The sequence below is a fragment of the Abrus precatorius genome, unplaced genomic scaffold (assembly GCF_003935025.1).
Source record: "Abrus precatorius isolate BTA unplaced genomic scaffold, Abrus_2018 Scaffold10, whole genome shotgun sequence".
Classification (NCBI taxonomy): Eukaryota; Viridiplantae; Streptophyta; class Magnoliopsida; order Fabales; family Fabaceae; genus Abrus; species Abrus precatorius.
In genome coordinates this window covers 30,131,594-30,157,768 of record NW_020874292.1, presented here as the reverse complement: position 1 = coordinate 30,157,768, position 26,175 = coordinate 30,131,594, and the positions used below count along the sequence as shown (strand labels likewise).

Below are 26,175 nucleotides of genomic sequence, written 5' to 3'. Positions count from 1 at the left end.
ATGGCCAAAATTTTGAGAAAACCAGAATTGGCTGGTCGGTTGGTGACATGGACAATTGAATTATCCCAATATGACATCCATTTCGAGAACCGATGCCCCCTTAAAGCCCAGCTGCTAGCCGACTTCATCAACAAGTTTACGACACAACATAATACCATTTCAGACATGTGGAACCTGCACGTTGATGGATCATCAAATCAATCAGGCAGTGGAGCGGGGGTCATTCTTGAAGGACCGAATGCGTTCGCCATTGAACAGTCTATCCGGTTCGGATTTAAGGCATCCAACAATCAAGCCGAATATGAAGCTTTACTTGCCGGTCTCAGGCTAGCAAGGGAAATGGGAGTTAAACGCATTACTGCTTGGAGTGATTCAAAAATTGTAACCGAACAAGTGAACGATATCTATCAGATCAGGGACTCGGTCATGCTTAAATATTACCAGGAGGTTAAGAAAATAAAAACCGAGTTTGAGGAGGTATGCATTCGGTACACACCCCAAAACATGAACGCACGAGCCAACAGGCTAGCTAGGCTGGCTAGCCAACGGAAACCAGGGCAGCTGCAGAGCATGGTTCACCAACAAATCCCCCAACCTAGTATCACCAAGCAAGAATGCATGGACATAGAAAATTCGTCTCATAATTGGATGACCCCTCTTGTCCGATACCTCACTGATGGCAGTCTCCCGCAGGACGCAGCAGCAACTAGGAAGATTAAAGCACATGCAGCCAAATACCTTCTTCTCGGCAAAGAATTGTATCGAAGAGGAATTTCTACCCCCATGCTTAAATGCCTAGAAGACGATCAAGCTAAGTACGTGATGAGAGAAATCCATGAAAGTATTTGTGGAACCCATTCGGGCGGACGAACTATGGCAGCCAAAGTGCTCAGGGCCGGATACTACTGGCCAACAATAACTCAAGACTGTCAGTTGTTTGTAAAAAGATGCATTCCCTGTCAACAACACGGCCCTCACCTGCGCCAACACGCCGATACCCTTCGGCACATTAGCGCTCCTTGGCCCTTCGCTATTTGGGGAATGGACCTCCTCGGTCCTTTTCCCTTAGCAAAAGGGCAATGTAAATTTCTCCTCGTCGCCGTGGACTACTTTACCAAATGGATTGAGGCCGAACCCCTAGCATCGATCACGGCCCATAACGTACAAAAATTCACTTGGAAAAACATCATAACACGGTTCGGTCTCCCTCATGCACTAATTACAGATAATGGGCTTCAGTTTGCAAATCGGCGATTCAACGAGTTCTTGGCAGGCCTGCATATCAAACATAGAGTTACATCTGTTGAACATCCATAGACGAATGGCCAAGCCGAGGCTGCAAACAAAGTGATCTTGCATGAATTAAAAATGAGGTTAGGTTCGGCAAAAGGAGAGTGGGCAGAGAAGCTGCCTGAGATATTATGGGCCTATCGGTGCACGCCGCAGACCACAACAAAAGAAACCCCCTTTCGGCTTACCTATGGTATTGATGCCATGGTGCCGGTAGAAATTGGAGAGTCGTCATTCAGGAGAAAGAATTTCAAGGAATCGGCCAATGAAGAGGCTCTGGTCGTCAACCTGGACTTGATAGATGAGATCCGTGACCAAGCTGCCATCATGACCGAGGCTAGTAAAAGAATGATGGCTAGAAAATTCAACTCCAAAATAAGTCCACGACAATTCTACAAAAACGACCTGGTATGGCGAGTAACCGGGGACGCGCGCAAGGATCGACAAGAAGGGAAGTTGGCCGCCAACTGGGAAGGCCCCTTTCGGGTAGCGGTAAGATTAAATAACGGAGCATACAAATTGGAAACCTTGGCAGGAAAATTAATACCAAGAACCTGGAATGTCACTCATTTAAAGCATTATTATAGCTAAAACCTTGTAATACGTGCACAGGTGTACTCTTTTCCTATCCCAGGTTTTATCCTCTTAAAAGAAAGTAAAAAAGGGTTTTCCTGAGAAGGTTTTTAACGAGGCACCTAATCAATAAATTTTTTTTTTCTTCACCTATACGGTTTTTTACGCACTACACACCTTTCAAGCACCATTCCCTCCCAAGTTTCACTTGGCCAAGGTTGAATTGTTTCCCTCCCGAGTACCCCACTCGGTCAAGGATGCAGCAATTATATTTCCCTCCTGAGTACCCTCACTCGGTCAAGGATGAAATAATATATTTCCCTCCCAAGTTTCACTTGGCCAAGGTTGAATTATTTCCCTCCCGAGTACCCTACTCGGTCAAGGATGCAACAATTATATTTCCCTCCCGAGTACCCCACTCGGTCAAGGATGCAGCAATTATATTTCCCTCCCGAGTACCCTTACTCGGTCAAGGATGAAATAATATATTTCCCTCCCAAGTTTCACTTGGCCAAGGTTGAATTATTTCCCTCCCGAGTACCCCACTCGGTCAAGGATGCAGCAATTATATTTCCCTCCCGAGTACCCCACTCGGTCAAGCGTGAATTATTTTCCTTCCAAGCATCTCTTGACTAAAGGTCGAAATACCTCAATCCCGAATACTCCCGCTCGGTCAAATTAACGAATTACGAGTTCTTCTTAGTTACCATTTGGTTAAAGCTGAATTTTTAAAACGAGATCATCTCCCTCGTCCCCTACTCGGCTAAAGATGAGTATATTAAGTGTATATCGTATGCAAGTTATTTGGCTAAGGATGAGTATATTAAGCATATCGTATATATTAAGGCAAGTTGTGTGACAAAATACAAAGCATGAGAAAAAAGGACAAAATTCTATGTCAAAATAACTGGTTACAAAATGTGGGCACTAATGACCCATGAATACAAAGGGCGAATAATTTAACTTTCTATTCTTTCCACTGCCTCGGGAGCGGCTACCTCAGGGTTGGCAGTAACCTCAGGGAGGCGTCTCGGCACTTCGACGTTGGGTTCTACATCATCCTCAACCTCGGTGTAAGGAATGAACCTCCCGCCAAAAAAGTCCCTTGTAATGTCAAAATGAAAGTCTACCGGTACTTGGCAGAACCCATGACACTGGCGAATAGCATGGTTAAAACCGGCTTCATGCTCGTAAGATACTTGCTGAGAACACTTCTCAGCAAAGTTTCTCATCTCGGTTTCAGCCTTTTGCCTCTCCAGCGCCAAGGCTTCTTCCATCTCGGCAGATTTGGCCTGTAAAGCCTCCTCCATTTGACAGGACTTTGCCTTTAACGCCTCTATCTCCTCCCCCCGGACCCTCGCCACCTCCTCGGCTGCATGTACTCGGTCCTCCATTATTTGAAAGTGGTCTTTGTATTGGTTAACCTGACCCTGCAGGGATTGAACGATCTCGTCCAGGCTAGCTTGAATCTCTCTACTCTCGGCCAAAGCCTCTTCAGAAACCGAATAGGCAGCCTTTAACTTCTTAACTTCGAGAATAGGATCCACAACCAGCCTTCGGAGCATTGCGGTGGACTGTACATGAAGTTCCGCGTAGTAGCGCCATAGTGACTCATAGTCCAAACCGCCAACCAGTTCCTTCCCTGCATCAGATAACAGGTTTGGAGCAGCGAGCCGACCGGCATGTGTCCCGCTTACCAATAAGCCCTCGGCCAGCATGTCCAAGGGAACTACGGGAGAAGAACTGCTTCCCTCCCCAGCAGCTACCACTCGGGTCTGACTCCGAGCCCATTGAACGCCGCCAGGCTCACCCGAGTGGGCATGTCGTCTCTTCCTTTCCCTTTCGGGCTCCTTGCCTTTGCCCTTGTCCTTACGTTTCTTGGAAGGGCCTTCGGCTGGAACAAAGTCTTGGGGAGGAGGGCGAGGTTCTGGCACCTCGGGAAGTTGGTCGATTTGAGGATGACGATGCTCCTCAACGGGCGTCCCTTCGGGCATTCTCTGCTTCAAAGTACGCCGGAAGGTCGGCACATCCACACCTCGTTGAGCCATTAAACCTGCATTAACAATAGCAAGTCAAATCAATATAGCTCAATTCCAAATACAAGTCAGAAACGAAATAACACATACCCTCCATATCCCACCGAGGACGCGGAGACTTGAGGACGAGGACTACATGTCGGGCAGGAATGTACCGGGGAAGGGGCTTCAAGAATTACAAATCCGATAGCTCCCTAGCCGATAACATATCCTCAGGATATGTGTCGTATCAGCGCGACACCCGAGTCCAGTGAAAAGGGAATAGGGGTTTGTCCTCGCTATCAAAAAAATAATTTTTACCTACAGGGTCCACGGTTACCTTGAAGAAACTGGTCTTGAAACCCTTAAAAGACGATGCATATGGCTTAAATAGGGGCAACTCGGGTTGCCTTATTAGAGAGACCCACCTCGCCAGGTCAGATGGACGCGTACAAAAAAAATGAAGAAAAAGACCTACACTAGGCTCTATATAATGGAATTTACAAAGTATTCTAAAGGCTTGAATTGCCGCCCACCCGTTCGGATGTAGTTGTGTTGGCGCTACATTCAATACCCTCAAAACCCCCATTTGGAAATCGTCAAAAGGGAGTCTGATACCTAATTCCCTAAACATGTACTCATACATAAAGAAGGTGTCGGCCATTCCGACACCTCCCAGGAAAACAAAATCTGGGTTCTCACCCTCGTCCCCTTGACAGGGGTCAAGGTGTATAGGATACGGGTCACAAGCCTCCCATAAAGAAATATCACAATTATCTACAAAAAATTGAAGACTTTTATTTCTTTTGAAACGAGAAAAGTAGGCGGCCACTTCACCGTGCACCCACTCATAACCAGGCACCGTGCAAGGAGGAAACACCTGCCTTTCCCGAGGAGGACTAGTGCTAGGAAGGGGTTCAGGAGCGTCAGTATCACTTGACGATGACGTCTCGGTTTCGCTACTACCTGTGCCTCTTCAGTCCTCCGGTTTGAAATAGACGAAACTTCGCCACTCCCTTCGGTTCCATTTATAATATCAACCTCAATGGTACTCGATCCCGAGGCATTCGACAGGGAATCCTCCCACTCAATACGATCAGCCATGATAGAAAAGAAGTAAAGAAAAAATGAAACGCACCTTACTAGTAGTCGGTAGGGAAGAAAAGCCTAGGATCTCTGAACACTCGTCGGTTTGGAGCAAAGGTATGCAGGGTTCAGCACAGAGCAAAAGAGTAAGAAAGGGATGCAGGGACCACCACATATTTATAAGGGACTGATATCAGGCAAACGAAAAGACGCCCTTTCGTTTCAAACCATCAGATCCCTTCCAGATCAACGGAGGAGATGGAGCACCCCTTCGCTTCACATACCCTCTGACAAATCCTCAAAACCAACATTCTAGAATATTCCTTCGCAAATTTATTATTTATAATCTCGGCCTATACCGTGTTGTTACTAAACCGACTACTCCTCTGTGTAAAAATTAATACATCAAACATTACCATCAATCGAGACCGGACACCCCCACGATGACCCCCTCAGTACAATAAAAAGCACTCCAACCGAATACCTATTCTAATATTACCATCTCTATTTTTAAGCCCTTGCTTCGCAACTCGCCGGGCTTGTGGGGCTAGTGTACTGGGAAAGGAATCAACTCGGTTCCACCATCAGTAAAAAGAAATCGAATACCTACTCGGCATACTAGGCCGGTACCCCTCGTCAGGATTAAAAGGTAAATAATCCAATTAAAGATAATCAAAAATACAATGGACCTCAAATATAAAAATTGACTCAGGCCCATTAGCCCAATAGAATGTCTATAAAAAGAAGATAAGAAATACAGGTAAGTGATTGACTTCTGATCATTAAATAACATTTATTGCTCAGAACCGAATCCTGACTTTATCATCGGAGTACCTTTTGCAGGTATTCTCCCTATCAGCAAATCAGCAGAAGGACGTCTGATCAGAGGTTTGAAGACAGTTGTTTCTCTAGGAAGGAACATAAGTTAATTTAAATTTATGTGAAAAAAGTTATTTATTTGTATATTTATAAGTATTTATTTAAAAATTATTTAAACTGAACTTGTGTACTTTTTTTGTAATGAATAAAAATATTTCTAAATTTTCTTTATGTTCAAACCTGACAAAATTCAATTATTTGGAATGAAGAAATATAATTTATGCACACCATGTAGAGATTCACCATCCATGAGTGTTTACACTTATAGTCAACTTTCCACTATCTAAACAAAATTTAGATTCAACTTCATCTATTAGTTGAATTAATCATTGTTAATAAACATGTTATATGTTTATCTTGTGAATTAAGGATATCACCCAACTGAAGGTTAGAAATTTTTTTTTTGAAGTATAAAAATTGCTAAAGTAAATTTCATTTTATTTTTTTAAAATACACATGCGAAATTGAATTTTAGTTAATATATTTAGGAACTTTGTTAATTCAAACAGGTCACCTTTAATATTATTTAAATATTTGGTTAAAATATACATATAATCTTTATAGTTTACATTTATTTATAAATTATTTGTATTAAAAAAACTATGCCTATTCTTATATACGACTCTTTTTATTATACTTTAGTCCCTATATATTTTTATATAACTTATGTTTCAACTTCTTGTATTATGGAAATAATAGGAATTAAAATATAATGAAAATTCATATAGAAATGTTCAAATATAAATTTTTTAAATATATGAATGAATTAGTGAATATCAACTAAATTTATATGTTAACCTAAATTTTTTCAGTTTGCATTTCTTTTCTTTTTGATAATTTGCCTCTTCGTTTTTTATGAGCTTTAATTTAAGGCAACGGTAAGGTTATTATTATTTTGTCACTTGGAAATCATGGGATCATACCTCAGAAGCAGCCTGTCCGTTTATAAAGATAAGGTTGCCTACACCTATCTTCAGACCCCACTTGCTTCGAGCCTTTTCCATTAATTGGGTAACCTCTTCTAGGTTTCTCAGTTCTTTCTTTTATTTCTAGTTATCAATTTCTTCCTTTTTTATTTCCAATGGTAGGTCTGAAAAGCACAAGATTTTTAGTTCGTATCTATTGGCAACAGATGTGGTTTGTTGGAGCAATAGCTAAGAGCCAAAGATTACTTATTGCCATGCTGAAATATGACATGCATTATAAAGCAGCTGGATCAGAATTCAGAATTTTCTACTAGATCTTCACTGGAATGCTCAATAATTATAATCCTTGTCAGAAATCATAAATTCTTTTTCCACTGTAAGTGTGTAAACCATAACAGAAATTCGAGATATACATTGCTTACTTAAAAAACGAAAAAGGAATCTGACAAATGACATTGCCATAACTCCATGTTTTACGGTATTTTCTGTCATTTGAACTTTATACACGCTGAAAGTTGCTTTTGATGGAAATCACTGTAGCAACGTTGGAGGACACAACAATTATTAGCTCAATGACCAAGTTAAAAGAACAGCCAAAAAGTGATGACAAGAGAGGAGCGAATATTCAGAGTAGAAAACTGTTATTGAACTGTATTCCTCGATTGATACTGCCACCCTCTTCGCGTAATCACGTGATATTCCCTAAAGAAGTTTCGTTATTTCAGTATTTGCTGCCTCAATGAATTAATAAATACAATTATAGTTTACGTAAATATAAATTAATTTTTTATTAATTTTTTTAATAAAATTTAGCCCTTAAAATGTTAGAATAATAAAATTTAGTATATGCTATAAACCTTTTTTTATTGAGTGTCAGCAGACTTTAATGTTCTTGTGTCATTATTACGTTATTTAATTTTTAAATATTTTAAATTTAATTATATTTTTTTATCCATATAATAACACATTTTGTGACACATTTTTATAAAAATTTTTTTGTTAAAATTTAATCTTTAATAGTTAAAATTGATTAACATTAGTTTTGGACATTTCACTGGTAATCTCTATACATCTATGTCGAGATTTTTAACAAGACGTAGGTTTTTTAGTTTATTGTCAAAATAGTAGTTAAACTTTTCAAGTCTCAAGAATATAGAAAAAAGAAATAAAGGGAGAGAAAGAGACAAAGAAAAAGTGTATATATAAAAGAGAATTAGGAGACATTTTTGTAAATATTCAATAAGTTAGCACTTAATAGAAAAATAATTTTAATTTCTTAATATTTCATAGATTAAATTCTAAAAAAAAAATTATAAATCTTTATCACAAAGCATGTTACATTTATAGGGATTAAAATATATAATTAAATTTAAAATATTTTAAAAGTTAGATAACATGTGACCATAATGTATAATTGTTGAACTGAATTTTTGAGTTAGTTTAGCACTTAATAAGAGAAAAATTAACAATAAAAACTAAATCATATTATCTTAACATTTTAAATATTAAATTTTAACAAAAATATTTATAAAAAATATTACAAAATATGTTATATTTATAGAAATCAAAATTATATTTAAGTTAAATAAATAACAACAGATTAACATAAACACATAAATTAAAAGACTAATGAATGAATTGAAATGCACTACGTTTCTTAGGAATCTACTTTCTATTTGCCATTATAAATTTGAGGATGAAATGAAAAAATGTGATATGACCTAAATAATAGGATAAACGGTGAACATTAAAATTTATAAAATACAGCACCACTACAATATAGTGTATAGAACTCATATAAAACAATTTTAAATTAGATATTTAGAATTGATGTTTAAGAAGGATTATTTTTTATATATAATTTTTATAAATTACATAAATAAAAATACGGTGTTTTTTTAAAAAAATTACAAAAATATGAGATTTAAAAATTGTTGATAGCTATTTTTAGTGTAGAGACAGAAATTTAAAAACAAAAGATAAAAAAAAGTGATAGAATGTCAAAAGTTTCCAAATGATAATTTTTAAAATAATGATTCAATATTCAAAAAGTATTGAAAAAAATCAAAAATTGCCATTGATGGTTTTTGACTATAAGTCTCCAACAAAAATCTTTGAAAAGAATCATATTTCCATAATTTCAGCTAAAATTTCATATTTATTAAATTTTGAAAATAAAAAATTATACACAAAAAAGAGCCTGTTTAAGAATTAAGTATAAGGCATTGTAGATTATTCTAACCATCGTGATATTCTTATCCGTATTGTAACGAACGTTTTAAGTAAAATCAGATTTAAAAAAACTGTAAAATATAGTTAAAATATTTTAAGAGCTTGTTTTTTTTTATTTTTAAAAATTATATTTCAAAACATATTTTAAAAATTTAAAAGAAAAATAAATTTTTTAATAAATACATTTTTTTTTACTTAAAAAACTGTATTTTAATAGAAAACAAGCAAGTATTTGAAAAATTGTAGATAGACATGCATATTTGTCACAAAATACCACGCCACACAATCACTATTTAAGATGTTTGTACTTTCGTGATGAATCTCATTCTTCTCTTATTACCAAATGAAGAAAATGGACAAATTGTCCATAACATGAAGAAGGAGGAGTTAGTTTGTGCTACCTACTGTAACAATTTATTTTTTATCCGTCGAAAACTATTCAAAATTAATATTATGCTAATTTTGCATGATATTATTTGCAAAGAGATGGACACCATCACTTTCTCTCACAACTTAGATAAGACAATTGGTTGCGAAAGAAATAAAATATAGCAAAGTTTCTGGTTCATGACCCAGAAAAATAATAAAAAGTTGAACAGGTGATGATGATTATCAGAATCTTGTATAATCTATATATTCTGATCATTATATATGACAAAAAGCATACATCTGGTATTTGAGAGATACATTATACGTGCAAGCATTTAAAGGTATTGCACACCACATTAATATTGCTAATGACTGATCAATCAATCAAATACATTGGCAAAAGGAAATATATCATCGATCAGTAGTGAGAAATAGCTTCAGTATCTATCACAAGTCTGGCTTTGACTTGAGGTGACAATCACTTTAGTTGATAAACTATTGATTAAATTATGTGTTATTTTAATATTAAAACTTATTATCATGTGATATTATATATTATATTTTTTTCATTAAAAAACTTTGCATTATATATATATATATATATATATATATATATAGTGTGGAAAAAAAAAATTTCATACGAGTGTAAGTTTAAAAATTTTTACATTCGATTTGATCTTTTTATTTAACTCATATCTAACGGGTTATAATTTATTATTTTATTAACTGTTAGATGTAAGTTAAATAAAAAGTTCATATTGAATATAAGAGTTTTTAAACTTATATTAATATCGAGCTTGTGTTATATGTGTACTTATTTTCTTTTAAAGTTGATGATGTAATCATTTAATTAAGACGCCTTTGTATTTTGAATGTATTATTGTACATTGGTTATGGTATGAGATAGCTTGAATTCATGTATGCATAAGTTATATGGTTGTCAAGTAAAAAGTTAATGCATGTTGTATAAATTTGAAGGGTTTTGGTTCATGTAGAACTTCAATATATCTCGCTATAGCAAAAATAAGTCATCCAAAATAAGAATAAGATTAAACCAACAAACCTCTCGCTGTAGCAAGAGAAACCCTAGAGAAGCTCTTTATAGCAAAAATGATAGATAATAAAAAGGATCCATTGTCTAGTATATCTTGTTTTAGTAAGAGAATTGTGAGTTGATGGGTATTTAAGGGAATTTTGAGTTCAAAGCTTTCATTTCTCACCAAACCACAATTTCCTCTCACTTTCTCTCTATTCTTCCACCTTCTTCCCTTAGAGAAAGTTTTTTTAATGTCAAACTTTTTCCTTATTCAAGTGAGAACTTTCTTATTATGTGAATTTAGGTGAGTTTCCGAGATCTCGTTCTTCAACTCTACTTCTTACTTTTTGAGTTTCTCTCTCAAAAGTTCTCATATTCTAATAGTGAAGATATCTGAGCTCCCAAGTGTTTTTTTTTTTTTATTATTAAAACTCGCGTGGAGTTCGATTCAAGAAAATTTGTTCCAGATAAAAGAAGCTTACTCTAGAAAGCTTTTATTACTCATTTGGGGTGTTGTAATGTTGTATATAATCTTATTTTTAGCTAAAAATGAGTGGACTTATGAACAAACCTTAGGATAAAACTATAGTATGTATGACTAAGGAAATTTTTTGTTTATCTATGACTGTGACGAATGACAGGACAAATAAGATGAAGATGCGAGGACATCTTCATGTATCACTTTATAAAAAAAAAAAAAAACTCCATCGTGTATATGTATTCTAAAATAATAGTAATGAAATATGTAACTATTCAACAATATATCAACATACAAACTTACAACAAAACACACTCATAAAATGGGTTGGTCTTTATCTTGTTTAATTTAAATTGAGTGTGATTATTAATTGGATTTAACTTCACACGAAATCAATTTGTCGATGATTTTGTGAATGATTAATGACGCCAGTATATAATTTAAATATAATTTGCTGCTAAATCATAAAATTTTAAAAGTTAGAAACCAAAAGTGGTAGTAAACGAATTATATCTAGTACTTGTATATTATCCTTTTATGAATAAGGTATTAAAATAAATTCAAAAGTGTAATAATTTTTCATTTTTTTAAAAAAAAAACATGTTAAAATATTATGCAGTAATACACCAGGTTATATCATTTTCTAACATAAAAAAAATACAATTACTCCGATTTTTAATACTCAGCTATTTAATTTACTCGCAACAAGATGAGTTATTAGTCTTTTTATTTGAATAATTAAAAAAATCTATGTACAATTATAAATTTTTATTTTTATATGATTATTATTTTTAATATATATATATCAAAAATAAAAAATTGTTTAAAAAAACATTTTTGGACGGGTTATTAGACCGAACCAACTCTTGAGGACCCTCAATGAAAACTATGATACTTGAATTGGAACCATATGACAAAAAAACTATATTACGTTTCGTTGCATCGATCTAACTTCCCAAAGGCATCACTCATCTAATTCTTCCAACGTGGGACTTTCCCACCTGACTTGTGTCCCATCATTAAATAATTTCTGCAAATAAAAAAAAATTATGAAGGCAAAGCTAATTTCAAAGGAGGCATCAATTGATATGTTGGAAAATAGTAAGTGGTGTTGACAGAAGTCACGACAATATATCAAAATAATCAAAGAAAAAAAATATATATTCTTCGCCATATATAAGGATTCAGTGTTGAATATTTTTTAGGAGAGATCCATATCAAGAAAGATCTCATAACGATTTCCATTCCCCCTGTCTCACTTGCTTCATTTAGCCAGAGAAAGGAAATGGTTGACCGTAAAAACAGCAAGGTTGTTATAAGAGAATTTAATGAAGATATAGATGTTAAAATGGTGAGAAAGCTTGAGAGGAACTGTGAGATTGGGACTAAAAAGTTGGTCTCCATTTTCACCAACATGATGAGTGACCCTTTATCTAGGATTAGGCTCTACCCCCTTCATGTTATGCTGGTAGGTGACTAATATCCCTTTTTCCATCTTACATTATTAATTGTCCTTCAAATATTCCACATTTTCCATACACTATCTTTTTTTCTTCTTCTCTAACATGAAACTTATTCACCTATTTCCAAAACATATATATTTAAGTAAATCATCACATGATTTTTTATATATTTGTTTTACATAATGACCAGGTAGCCGAGCTTCTTGAAAGCAGGGAACTTGTTGGAGTGATTCGGGGTTGCATCAAGAGGGTGGGGACTCTTTCTGGATCACTCTTGAAGATGGGTTGCATCCTAGGCCTCAGGGTGTCTCCTACTTATAGGTAATAATAGTCACTTCCTTTCATTTAGTTGGATGCAAATTTGGAACTTGACTTGAAAGCAAGGGATTGCAAAATTGGTTACAAATTATTGTTACAACTGCATCAGTCTCATTTAGCAATATCTACAAAACTACAAATTAAAACCTTGATTGTGGATCGTTATTAAGAAATATTTTTTTTCTACAGGAGAAAAGGGGTTGCACTAAAACTTGTCACAGCAGTTGAAGAATGGATGGTAAGAAATGGAGCTGAGTACGCACTCCTAGCCACTGAAAAGAATAATGATGCCTCTAAAAACCTATTTACCACCAAATGCAACTATGTGAATCTCAGCTCACTTGTTATATTTGTCCATCCAACTAGTTCCCTTACAAAGAACATTTCCACAAGGGATGTAATAATAGAGAAAGTGGACATAGATCAAGCAATTTTGTTATATAGAAGAACCTTGAGGGCCAAAGATTTGTATCCATTAGACATGGACATTATTCTAAAGGAGAAGCTCAGCTTAGGCACATGGGTAAGTTATTTCAAAGAAGAGGGCTGGCTCAACTTGTTGAATAAGGTACGTAGTGAAGATAGTATTATTAGCAAAACCTCAAGCTCATGGATCATTTTTAGTATATGGAACAATTGTGATTATGAAGCTTATAAACTTGAAGTTAGAAAGTCTCAGCCACTAAGGTTTCTTCATACAACTTTAAATCATGCAAGAGAGAAAATTTCCCCTTGTCTCAGAATGTTGGCGAGTGGCTCACTATGTAGATCCTTTGGGTTTCTCTTCCTCTATGGACTCCATGGAGAGGGAGAGAACCTTGGGGAGCTTATGGAGTCTATATGGAGATTCACATCAAGAATGGGAGAAGGTATGAAGGACTGTAGTGTGGTTATAACTGAGTTAGGGTTCGGCGATCCACTGGCCAGCCATGTTCCTCAGACAACTTCTATGTCATGTATTGATGATCTCTGGTACACAAAGAGACTTTCAAGCCACGGCGATGAAATGGTGATGAAGGGAGAAGTGGGAAATGTGTTCGTTGACCCTAGGGATTTTTAGGTATATAACCTTCAAGGCTTCAAATTAAGTTGACCTAGATTGGCTGCTAATTAATCTCAACATAAATTAAGGCTTATATATGTATATCCTTGACATGCAGTTAACCACTTAGCTAGCTTAAAGCAATTGTATTCATGATTAGTAGGTTATTATATTTTTGTTTTATTATTTTAATTCTCTGTCAAACTCAAACAGTTCTGTTGTTATTACTGTCATGTCATGAATTAGTAAATATGATTATTCGACTTAAATAAGTTTTTTTTAATGAAAAAACTACTCTTAATTTAAACAAAAAAATATTTTGTGGTTGTAAAAAATGGCCAATTAATTATGTAATAAGATAAACTTTAAATTATGTTCTTTTGGAATTATTAGATACTGCCAGTCATAAGTTTTTATATTTTTAAAAATTAAAACTAATTTTTGTGATTTTTAGTTTTCAATTCTAGTATGAAGTTTTAAAATTAAATTAAATAAATTATTTCTCAAATTCTCATTTACTCGTTTCTTTTTTGCTCAAAACATTTTTTATTTCATTAATTTTTGAACTAGTCAATCGTTATGGGGGACTCATGGCACCAACAGCAGTAGTGAAAATAGGTTGCAAAAATGATAATAGTAATGACCAACTATGACGAAAATAATAATAATAATAATAATTTTTTATTTCATTAATTTTTTATTTTAAATAATTTATTTTTTTTCAAAATTATTTTTGTTTTAAGGGATAATTATTTCAAAATTAAGTAATTCTATTTTAAAATTAATATTTAAAAATCGAAAACGCATAACTATGTATCCCAAACATAACATATTTTTGGTATTAAGTTACTAAATGAAACAATGGCATACAAGTATATCTTTGCCTAACACTTTTCAATGGAAATTAGTTGATGCCAGAAAGAAAGGATTACAAATCATTGTTTGATTTGTATAACTAAGTTGTTGAAAGTTTTATATTACCAAATGGCGCCTACAGAGGGTATGGCTTATCTTTTGGTACCACCATCAAAGTGTTTCAAATCAAATGGAAATCGATCACCTCATAGTGGACACGTAAACAGCTGGTGTGCTGATGGCATGGTTTCGCCTCAGGTTATCATAACTTGAGGGACAATTTTTGTGTTCCTGCATCATCACAATGCTATTCTACATCGATCCAATATTATGGCCCCATTTAAGGTAAGTACTGATCTAAGTAGAAGGGATTCTGATACATAGTTTTGAATTTATTTTGGTAATAACTGAAAAATATATGCTTCTATATAGTTGGCTCTCTTTTCCTGGAACATTTTACACCCATTTGGATCCTAATAAACTACCTAGTTAAAGAATTAACTGCTCTTAAAATAATAGTTCTTGATGAATACAAATAATAGAACATATATCATCTTTCTATATATTTAATGATTATAATTATCCCACGTATCTATTTTGTACCATGATCGAGTTCATGGCCATTTCATTGGAGAATAATCAGTCCACATGATGCATGCAAAATTACTTTGGACTACAAATGGTTTTTTATTTGTTTTCTTTTTCTGTAATCCTAATTTCAAGTTCTTTGTCTTCTCAATTATTTGTCGTTAACTAGCCACCACTCATTGTTCCTTGTTATTTTGATTTCATCCCATCGTTATATATCATAATAATACTGATAAATCAACCGACATATTGTTGCTATATATACTGGTGTTATTTGTGAAAAAATAAGTAACTATATCATATATTATAATAAAACTAGATTTTTCAATTTTTCGTAGAAAGTGTTCAAAAGTAAATTGATGAAACTCAAATAATCAAGCTGCATTCTAGTGAAATTTTTCAAATTTAGCTGGATTCCCATGAGTGCCATCAATGACATTCGAAAATGGTAAAATAATTATATTAAGAAAGAATTAATTACAGTATAATTTCATTATAATCTTTGTACACAACATTTTTTTTTATTTTGGTCTTTATATAAAAAAAAATGAACTATACATATTAAAATAAAAAAATGTTATTTATAAGGACAACAACGAAAATATGTCTTATGCATATGAATCAAAGTAAAAAATATATTATATATAAAGGCCAAAATAAAACTCACGTTAACACAAGTTAACAAATATTATAATAATTTTTGACAAGTTATAAAAGATGATTTATTAACATTAAATAATATGACTATAAATTAATATAGTTATAAAATTATTATAAAAGTTAGTGTTATAGAGTTTGGTAAAGATTTATTTTGGTGTTGTACCCTTTTAGTACTTTTGAAACGATTAGTTAAAAGATTGTTTGATGATAAAACACATATACATTGCTTAAATAATATTTTTAATGTTTTCCTCCTATAAAATTGAATGTCAACACTTAAAGAACTGTATTTAAATTTTGTTCATAAATTAAATAATCATCATAATTATAATTAGTAAAATAAGTAAATTTAATAAAATTAAAAAGAAGGTGGTTAGTAATCTCGATTGAAAAAATTAATAATTTTAACATTTAAAAATCAATTCACATTCTTTCTTCGTAATCTCTCATAATAAAAAAAAAATAAAGTAAAATACTTTTAACCTATATTTCAAACATCAACTTCACAAAACAGTCTCCATATGTGTTAATTTACAATTATATTGTTAAATTATTAAATCATCTTTTATATTCTATCATCATAATTGAATTTTATATAATTTTTTTATCCTTTCATAAAATGCATTTTTATTTTAACCTCTATAATTAAATTTTTATAAGAATTAAAATAAAAAAATATTTTGTACAAAGACCACAATAAAAAATTGTATTATGCATAGAATCAAAATACATATATTTAAATATGAGATAACATTTCTATACAATAGAAATTAATGTCAATAAATATTTTTAAAATATCTTTTTATTTAGGAATTTATTTATAATTTTTTATAAGAATAAAATAAAAAACAAATTTTGTATAATAACTAATTAAAGTAGTATTTAAACTTAAAAATAAAAAATTGAGAATTTATAACACTACAAATTAGTAAAATAATCTCTTTTACCAAGCAAATATATATATATATATATATATATTAAGGAAACAAGATTTTAAGCCAGTCGAATAAGTTAAATTATAATTATGATCTATATTTTTAATCTATATGTTGATATTTCGGTTATATTTATGAATGACTTTTAGGTTTTCCAAAGGGAAGCTGACAAAAGAGCACCAACCAAAGTAAAATAGTTGCAATTATTCAGATGAAAAACAGAAAAATAAGTTCTAATAATTTAAATATCGACAATTCTTACGCAGTGCCCCTATAGCTCAGTGGTAGAGCGTCAGTCTTGTAAACTGAAGGTCTGTAGTTCGATCCTGCATGGGGGCATTTGTTATTCTTTTCACTTTTACTGTTCTGAATCAAGGGGAACACCGGTCCTGCATGGGTTGGGTTTAATATACGTAAGCAAGCACTATTTTTAAATCTTAATTTTAGGATTTGGTCTAAGATATATATATATATATATATATATATATATATATATATATATATATATTCCTTTTATTAGACAAATTTTTAAAAAAGTATATATATGTTTTTCTTTGTGTTGGATATAAATATTCAATTTCGAGATTGACTTTTTCTGAGAGAAAAAAGTGATTGCATTTATTTTTAATAAATAGAATTTTTTATTATTATTTCCGTAGTAAATTTTAATAGCGAGAATGAAAAGTAATAAAATTTAATACATACTAATTATAACAACTAAAAATAAAATAAATAAGACTTAAATAATATTTTAATCTTTTAAAATTCATAATTGTTTTACTTGGTTCTTTTCTTCTTTTTTTAATCTATTTTTCCAAACACCACTTTTTATTTTCATTAGGTCTCTTTGCAAATGGTTTTTTAACTAGTTTCATTGTTTAATTACATAACATCTAAGTAATTTATAATTTGACTAAAACATGAAACAAATGAGATATGTCATTAATATTATATCTGTCATATTTCTGAATAACATTTTGGTTATAAGATTAAGATTTTTGAAATTAAAGCTGAAGACAGTGTGTCATCGTTTTCCAAAAACTCCTTATCATATCATGAGACGACGAGTTAAAAGTCACATAGACATATAACAAAAGAAAAATGATGAATTACAAACAAATAAACTATATGAGAATGAAAAACAATGTTTAAAAACTTAATTAGACAAAAATTAAAAAAAAAAAACCTAGTAAAAAAATCATAAGTGAAAATTATTAAAATATGAACAAAAATCATTATAAGAGTAAAATTCATAGATTTTTATAAATTTTAATAAACCTTAATAAGTAATAAAGAGTGTGTTTAAAAAGAGTATTACAAATTGTATTGCTAATATTTTTTAAGGGTAGCTTAATTTCAAAAAATTATTTTTATTTTTTATTTTCAACTTTAATTGCAATACTATCATCTTACCCTCAATTTTGTTTTATATTTCAAATATTTATACAGCAAACCCTGAAAATAACATATTTCTATTTTAACTATTTCTTGTACAAATTTGTGAAAATAAACAGAATAAAAATAAGGCGACAGTTTTATAATTAAAACTAAAACAGAAAATAAATACAAAAAACATTTTCTGAAACTCAGTCCACCTCTGAAGTATATATCTTTTCCCTTGCGAGTTCTGAGAATTGCAGGGCCAACCCCTACTATGATTTGATGGAGGGAAAACGGGAATCCAAAAACAACTTCATTGTATTATGAATGTCGGGGTTATTTACAGTCCTCGCAATGCAGAGCTTCCAATCAAATCGTCAAAACTGTTAGACCAATCAGGCTTTATTCCAAGTCAAGAAAATAACATCTATAATCTCACTTTTGCCAAGGACAAAATATAATTTCGACAAAAGTGGATTAACCAAGTTCAATCGTAGAAATTGTCCTTTATCGACTCGGGAAGAAACTCAAGCCTTTTCAAACGATAAAAATTAATTACCAACCCAGCGCCTCTTTCGTGCTGGCCTATGTTGCTTCATTTCAGCTGTATCTACTACAGAATCATTGTTGAGCTTCAAACTCTCTTCGGCTTCTTTCTTCATTGCGATGGGCTGCTTAAAGCGCTCCCTACGTTTCTCCATTTTAGCTAATGAATCAAGAATCCTCTGACTGTCAAAGTTGCCTATAAACTGGTCAGAACTATTCTGATTTTTTGACATTCTCTTTTTCACACTGGCAGTCACTGCTGCACCTTCATAAACATCTCTTCTGGACACACAAGCCTCAATGCATGGTTCTTCTGTTACAATCTGACCTTCCTCGATATCTGAGCTTTCTTTCTGCCCTTGATCTGGAAGGTTCTGAATACATCTTTCATTTTCATGGCTGCTCTGATATTCTAAGGTGTTGAATTTACTGGCTTTTTTATGAGATTCATCAAAACCCACTGAGGCTCTCTGCTTCTTAGCAATCCCCTGATCGACATATTCAAGCCTACCATTGTACAAGACTCTGGAACTTTTCCCGTGAAACTACACAATCAAGAAGACACATCACAAATTTACAATTAAACCAAACACCAGGACAATAAAAAACAGTGATGTTGGCATATACAGAGTAATGCATCAAATACATAAGAGTGAGATGTGACAAATGGGAACCTTAATGTCAAAACATAGAAACTAACAGAATGCTCAATAGTAGTAATAAACCATTAAAGTGACAACATGATAAAGGTATAAAACACCTTTCAAGCTTACTTACGAAGCCAATACGAAAAAACAAATGTACCATACAATAGTCATTGAGGTTATGCATATGCTAACTCATCCAGTTCAATAAAACACAGCATACAACAGGTTCATGTAACGCTATATGCTTCTGGACCAATCTAATTCCAAGAAAAACAAGAACTAGAATTATGAATGACACTGAAACTATCAAATTTATCACAACAAAATAATCTACGAACGAAAATGAGGCCATAACAAATTGAATTTGTTAGACGGGGCAATGTCTTTTCAACACAAAATCAACAAACAATAAATACACCTCCACACTGCCAATCATCTGTTCTGGAAAATATTTTAAATAACTAAAACTTCATTTAAAGGAAAAAGACTACAACACAAAAGCCAGAAACTAGTCATTACAGTATAAACATCTTAAACATATAATAGGCAGACAGGCAGTTTTAGCAGGGAAAGATAAAAATACCTGAGAAGACATATCCTTATTGCCCAAAACACTAATTCACGACTATAAAAATGTTCAAAAACCAGATCAAAGACAAACGTGCAAGTCCACTTTCTATATTGAAAAATATTTCTACATAAAAATCAATGCAGACTTCCAAAAGTGATAAAATGTTACAAGTATTTAGCAGATCCATGCATTGATAGAAATGAGTGCACAATGCAAAATTGACAAGTTAAAGAGATAGTCTCGCCCAACTCTCTCCCCAACCTGCATATAAAGTTAATCAAGAACATAAAACAACATGGTATGCCCATCAAGATCTAAGGACAAATTATAATCTATTAATAATAGATACAAAATTGTAATGCATATCAATATCTAATCTAACAAAATGAGAAATTAACAAAATCAATAAAAAAAAATGTGCCAGAAACATACAATATCCAATGTGGAAACTTCAATCAATTAAAATCTAAAAGATAATACAGAAAACATATAATATAAGCCCATTGATTATCTCAAGCCAAGAGATCTATGGTTGTGGCCCTGATCAGGTATGCTCGTTAGTTATGTCGATGGCAGTAAGCTTAATCACCACAACCCATTACCATATTATGTCACATTCCCAGCACAGCTTAAATATTAATTTCATAAATGGTTTAGAAGCAAAATGAAAAAGGGAGAGAGAAATTTTATTTGTTATGAACCATAATCAAGCCTCATCCTACTGTAAAAATAAAAACTTGGCATACATAGACAACAATATTACTGTATCATAAAATAATACTAAATATAACATTATTGTTTCAACTTCAAGGAACTTCACAGATTTGCTTCATATTCTTGATCTGAGAATCTAGAATTTTTCTTGAGTGATACTGAAAACCAAGCACATCACTAGGATATGGAATCAGTCCAAACTTCAAAATATAGTTTTTAAACAAATAAAAGTTGAGAATGAAAAGATAAAACACAGTTAATAATTGGGAGAGGTAGTATGGTGGACACTAAATGAGATAACAGCTACCAAAAAGAAATAAAGCACAACGGATGTTGAATAGATCATATTTATAAAGCACAAAAGTACAAGTTCTGGACCATATTTCCCCCATCTTTACCTTTCCTTCCCCATTAATGAAGTCAACTGATTTCCTGTATCTCAGCACTGCTTGCCCACCCTTACTTCTGCACATAGTCTTGGAGCCATATTTTAAATATTTCATATTATCTCTCCTTGGCATATTTAGCTGATGCCACTGCAATTTCATATCATCACATTGTACCTTAGCATGCAGAGATGTTGAATCAGTTTCGTGATGCCTACAAATAATTTCATCCCGGGTCCATTTCAGGAACTTAGATGGGGACCTGCAAAACTGAAAATCTTCTACAGGATAAATTGTGAAATCATCATCTTCAGCAGCATCACTATAATCACCTGACCAGTTACTGTCACTATTGTCTCTAGCATGTTTATGTCTCTTACAACCCCCAGGGTTTTTGTTTACTCTTGCACCATATGCATAAATTCTCACTGAATCTTGATAATGTGTATATTTCTGACAATTATCTTCCATTTTCCCAGAACACAAGTTATTCAAAACAAAAGGGGGCCTGTCACAATGTCTTTTCCTTCGGACAGATCTTTTCCAATCACTATCAATATGTGGAAACTGTTCTTCATGTTTATTATCTAAGGATTCCATTTCTCTGTCAGCAGCAGAAGCAGACATCCTGTAGCTTTTGTTTAGAAACTCAAACTCGCATTCATCAAAATCATTAATGCTGTTTCTGTCTACAAAATAGAACTTGTCCTCCATTCTTCTCCTTTGAGTATTGCTCCCCTTATCAAGAAAAGATGTGTGTTTTGGAAAAAACTGCCTTGACTCCCTATAAGAGGGAGGACTCAGGTCATCAGAAGAATACCCCCAACCAAGATGATACCAATCTCTCTCACTATCTGCAATTCTAGGACCAGGTTTAAAAAAATAACCCCCCACATCCCCTTTTCTTCTGTCATTTCGGTTCAGATTATCCCTGAAGCTTTCTCTATCTTCTCGATAATATTTGGAGCACTGTGTAACCAGGTCATCAACAACCTTTTCACCACCATAATAGTAGGATTTTTTTGTTTCCCTGTTATATGAAACGTCTCTTTTATGACTGCCAAAAAGGGGCAGTTGTTTATGTCTGTCATAATCAACAAATTGATGACCCGACAGAGACAAATCCCTTGCACTAGACCTGGGGATGGACGAGAAATCATCATCATATCTAATGTGTTTATTCAGATTATAACCAGGTTCATTTCTATCACTTTGGTACCTCCATTCCTTTCTGAATGGACCCCTAGTTCTTGAAATATATGCTACATTTACTGCTTTTCTATTGAAACTGTTGTTCTTTGTGTTCTTACAATAAAGTGGCGAAGACTCTTTCATGTCAGTGGCAGAATTTAATGATTTCCTTCTTAAAGGGCTAAGACCTTTATCATTATTGACATGTACACTGTTTTCCGTTTCCTCATAATCACTATCGGTATAGGAAGTCAGGCTATGCTCTTGATCTCCAAGTGACAATTCTGATTCAATCCAGCATGGGTAAGAACTACAAGTGTCTATGCCACCACCTTCCTCTGGTTTAATTTCTCCAACTGCCACTTCTGCAGTATCTTCAGAATGTTGGCATGCTCCATCCTGATGCTCGTGTCCATCTACACCAGGAATCAAGCCACTTCTGTGAAATGAAGAATCCCGACATAAGTTGTGAAGATGATAATAACAAGTCCAATTTATTTAACCAAGAAGTGATTTCAAGATTGAGAATCAACTTGTAATAAGGAATGCTGACAACAATACGTAAGAAATGATTATCCACACAATAAAGTATAATTATTATGTAGTATGCTTTTTACCCGATAACATTTTACTGACAATCAAGGCAAAATGTTGTAGATAGGAATTTTCTATATTTCGCAAATCAAAGACCAAAGACATGCATATATTCATTTATCTTGAATTTTACAACTTTATCCATTCTTCTAGCATGGAGTATGAAGAAATGAAAAAAAAAGCCTCAATGAAGTTTAAACAGAACTATATCCAAGGATCTTCATGAGAAAATATATTATAGAAAGGAATCAGTCAGATGCAGTGTGTCAGACCTTTTCTGAGCAGAAGAGTCCTCTGATTTTTTTCCATCTTCCAATTGATCTTCAGACAGCACTTCATCACCTTCACTGGATGAATTGAGAATATTTCTGTTATTTCCTAACAAAGATTCCCCTTCTATTGATCCATCCAATAATGTGCTATTGCCAGAACCAGAATAATCATCAGACGATTCAACCAGCTTGATCTGCCCAAAACCAATAATAGTAACTACATAGACATACACAGGTACAGCATAAAAATTGTGGTAAACGTAGAGTGAGTGCACACACCTCGATAATATTAGAGTCCCTATTGCGTGGGCGTCTTACATCTATGGATGGTTGCCGTTCAACTGTGCTGCCCTCGACCTGAATTGCTCTGCCTTTTGGCTGAATTATCAATTATCAGTCAGCATCAACATCCAAGTTCATATTTCCAAGCAACAGTTAATAAGATAGCTTGAAGAAACTCACAAAATATCAAAAGCGGTAAAAGGGAGGGGAGGGGGGAGGGGGGGGTAAGAAGCTCCGAAATATTACTCTGAATGTGAGTGTGAGATGTGTTACAAAACATTGATCCAATGCTCCTATTTATGCTAATGACCTAGGTCAAGCACTAATTTAGTTTAATCAATACAAATCCATCCTACTAAAAACTGTTTAACAGTTTAACATAACATGACTGATGACTCCTAACACATGAATAACCCTAATATTTTAATAAGAGCAACCCAACAGCTGAATACCATCATACCAATTCACAAGCTGATGAATGAAAAAGTACATTCCCAGACGCAACTTGATCAGTTTGCTCTCTCATGGCTTCCTGAAAAACTTATCCCGGTCAGCAAGATCAAACAAGAGAATTCTCCATAATAACACAACTAAATTACTTAAGTAGTAATTGTTCTTTTACAAATATTATGTTAAACACCTGATTCCATTTTGCAGAGTCATCAACAGATATACCAGTTTGCAAGGACTTCCGCCAAAGCTGCTCCTGCACACAGTTTAAGTGTAACATTCTTATCAATTGAGTTTCACAGAGTGTCAATTATCTCAGCATTAAAACATTAAACGATAACCTAGTTGGTAGCAGAAATTCCAGTACTGCTAGCTAGAGAAATGGATAAATATACCAGAATCTAACCAGAGAGACAAGAATCAGACAAAAGCTAGAAAGTGACACCTCTTGGGCATAATAATACACCTACCAATGAAACACAGTATAGCTTCCAAGTTCTGTCGTCAAAACCAAAGTTAAAGTAATCCGTTATGTCAACTCCAGGAACTTTCCATGGCTTCTCCATTAACGTATCAATGTTTACATCAAATATACCCCTGCAATGTCAGGGGGAAACCAGGATAGCAGATAAGATTAACAAATGCTAGCTAGAACATATGTCCAAAAAACCATAATCATTACAAATTCCAATACTTCAAATTGTGATCACACTGAACTCTGCAATGACACATCGTGCTTAGTTTATCAAAGAATCAAAATCAACCAAGGTCTGTATGAACCGCATATCAAAACGCATACACTAACCAGTACCAAGGAAGAAACGATCCATATCCACACTGAGAAGAGCTCGACGCAAGGTTCTGAATGCCAGTATCACCATTCCACCTGCCTTTATTCAAAGACGAAATGTAGGAAGCCGTCCCCATGGATGAATTTACCTTCACATTATTCACAAACATCGATCCTCGACTCTTCACACACTACAGAAACAAACCACAATTCACAATAAACAACATAACTCTGACAATTTTAAACACTACCACAATGCCACCTAATGGAGAGAAAAATGCGTAGCACCACTTAACTGAAAAGCAAAAGGTTTAAAAAAAAAAGGAAAGCAATCCAAAAATTACTCCATCTACGAACCGAATCTAATTTTTATTTTATATACATAAATAAAAAAATATACTTATTCATTAGCGTATCCACAAGTAATTGAAACAACAATCCGGTTCCAAATTCTCCAACACCTAATAAAACAAAACATTTTGGAAACCCAACACAAGCCATGAAGAAAGTGAGAATAACGAGCACCTTAGGATGAAAAACTCTGGAACCATTATCACCACCTTGATCCCCATCGCCATCCTCATCACAATCAACAACTCCAACTCCGACAGAAAAATCCTCGTCATTCAATACAATTTTCAAACCGTCGTCATCGTCGTCGCTGTCACTCGCAACACAATCATCATTTACTGACTCGTTGTTCTTCTCCTGCTCAAGCCTGATACAATTACTGTTTACATCGAGCTTTTCTTCTTCGTCTTCTTTGGGAACTTCAACGTCGATGGCGTAGAGTTCTCCGAAATCGTCATCAACAAGAGCTTCCATTTTCAGTGACTCACTCACATCACAGCCACCAAAACCCCTAACCTTTAAATATCTCATCCACTACTATCTTTCCACTTGTCTAAAACCCCATTATCTTTTCTCTAAACCCTCACAGAATCTTAAACCCTATCACGCTACCCTTGTAAATCGTATTAAACATTAATAAACTGCATTCAGTTCAAATAATTAAATATTGTTTACAAATATTTGAAACACGTTCATTAAGAAAATAATAATTACAAATTTTCATTAAAAATTATAGCAAAAATATATTTTATTTTTTACAAAAATTGATTTCTTATTTCATTTACTAGTTAGTACTGGTAAAAAAATAAACAATTATCTATTGTGTATCCATAACAGATGTATAGTAGGAAAATATTAAGAATATTTTATTAAATTACTTAAAAAGATAGATGTTAGATATTTTTGTATTTCTAATAAAAATAATTATTTTCTTGTCAGTAAAAGCTTTTCTTTTCATTTTTTATAATATGTCAATAAACATATAACAAAAATATCCTTAAATTAAATATTTTCTTTTTATAGAAGAGAAACGATTGACTTCATTTTAGTTTTCCATTTTATATTATCATTTGTATCACACGAATGGATAAAGATATTTTAATTTACTTTACGCAAGGTATAAAAATTTCAATTATCTAGAGCATGTTTGTTTTTTATTTTAAAAAGAATTTTCTCTTTTTAATATTTCTGTCACTGAAGTTTTGCTTTCCATATTTCACGTATGGAGGGTTACATAGGGCATTTGAACATTAACA

General features: G+C 33.2%; 3 protein-coding genes and 1 non-coding gene across 4 annotated transcripts; 3 read left to right on the top strand and 1 right to left on the bottom strand.

Moving 5' to 3' along the window:
* On the top strand, nt 1-1,317 carry LOC113852242. Its single transcript, XM_027482480.1, has one exon. The coding sequence runs from the start codon at nt 1-3 to the stop codon at nt 1,315-1,317; it is 1,317 nt and encodes a 438-aa protein (XP_027338281.1).
* A 10,852-nt stretch (nt 1,318-12,169) lies between these two features.
* On the top strand, nt 12,170-13,725 carry LOC113853285 (probable N-acetyltransferase HLS1-like). Its single transcript, XM_027483840.1, has 3 exons — nt 12,170-12,352; nt 12,538-12,668; nt 12,855-13,725. The coding sequence occupies exons 1-3, from the start codon at nt 12,170-12,172 to the stop codon at nt 13,723-13,725; spliced, it is 1,185 nt and encodes a 394-aa protein (XP_027339641.1).
* A 3,287-nt stretch (nt 13,726-17,012) lies between these two features.
* On the top strand, nt 17,013-17,084 carry TRNAT-UGU. Its single transcript has one exon. It is a non-coding gene; the product is annotated as a tRNA-Thr (tRNA).
* A 1,095-nt stretch (nt 17,085-18,179) lies between these two features.
* Nucleotides 18,180-25,464, bottom strand: LOC113871598. The gene is made up of 9 exons (XM_027508695.1): nt 25,094-25,464; nt 24,584-24,759; nt 24,249-24,375; nt 23,969-24,034; nt 23,789-23,860; nt 23,326-23,424; nt 23,047-23,240; nt 21,002-22,619; nt 18,180-19,216 (listed from the first exon to the last, which is right to left on the bottom strand). Exons 1-9 carry the CDS (start codon nt 25,448-25,450, stop codon nt 18,677-18,679), a joined length of 3,249 nt encoding a protein of 1,082 aa, XP_027364496.1. The 5' UTR covers nt 25,451-25,464; the 3' UTR covers nt 18,180-18,676.
* Nucleotides 25,465-26,175: the final 711 nt, after the last annotated feature.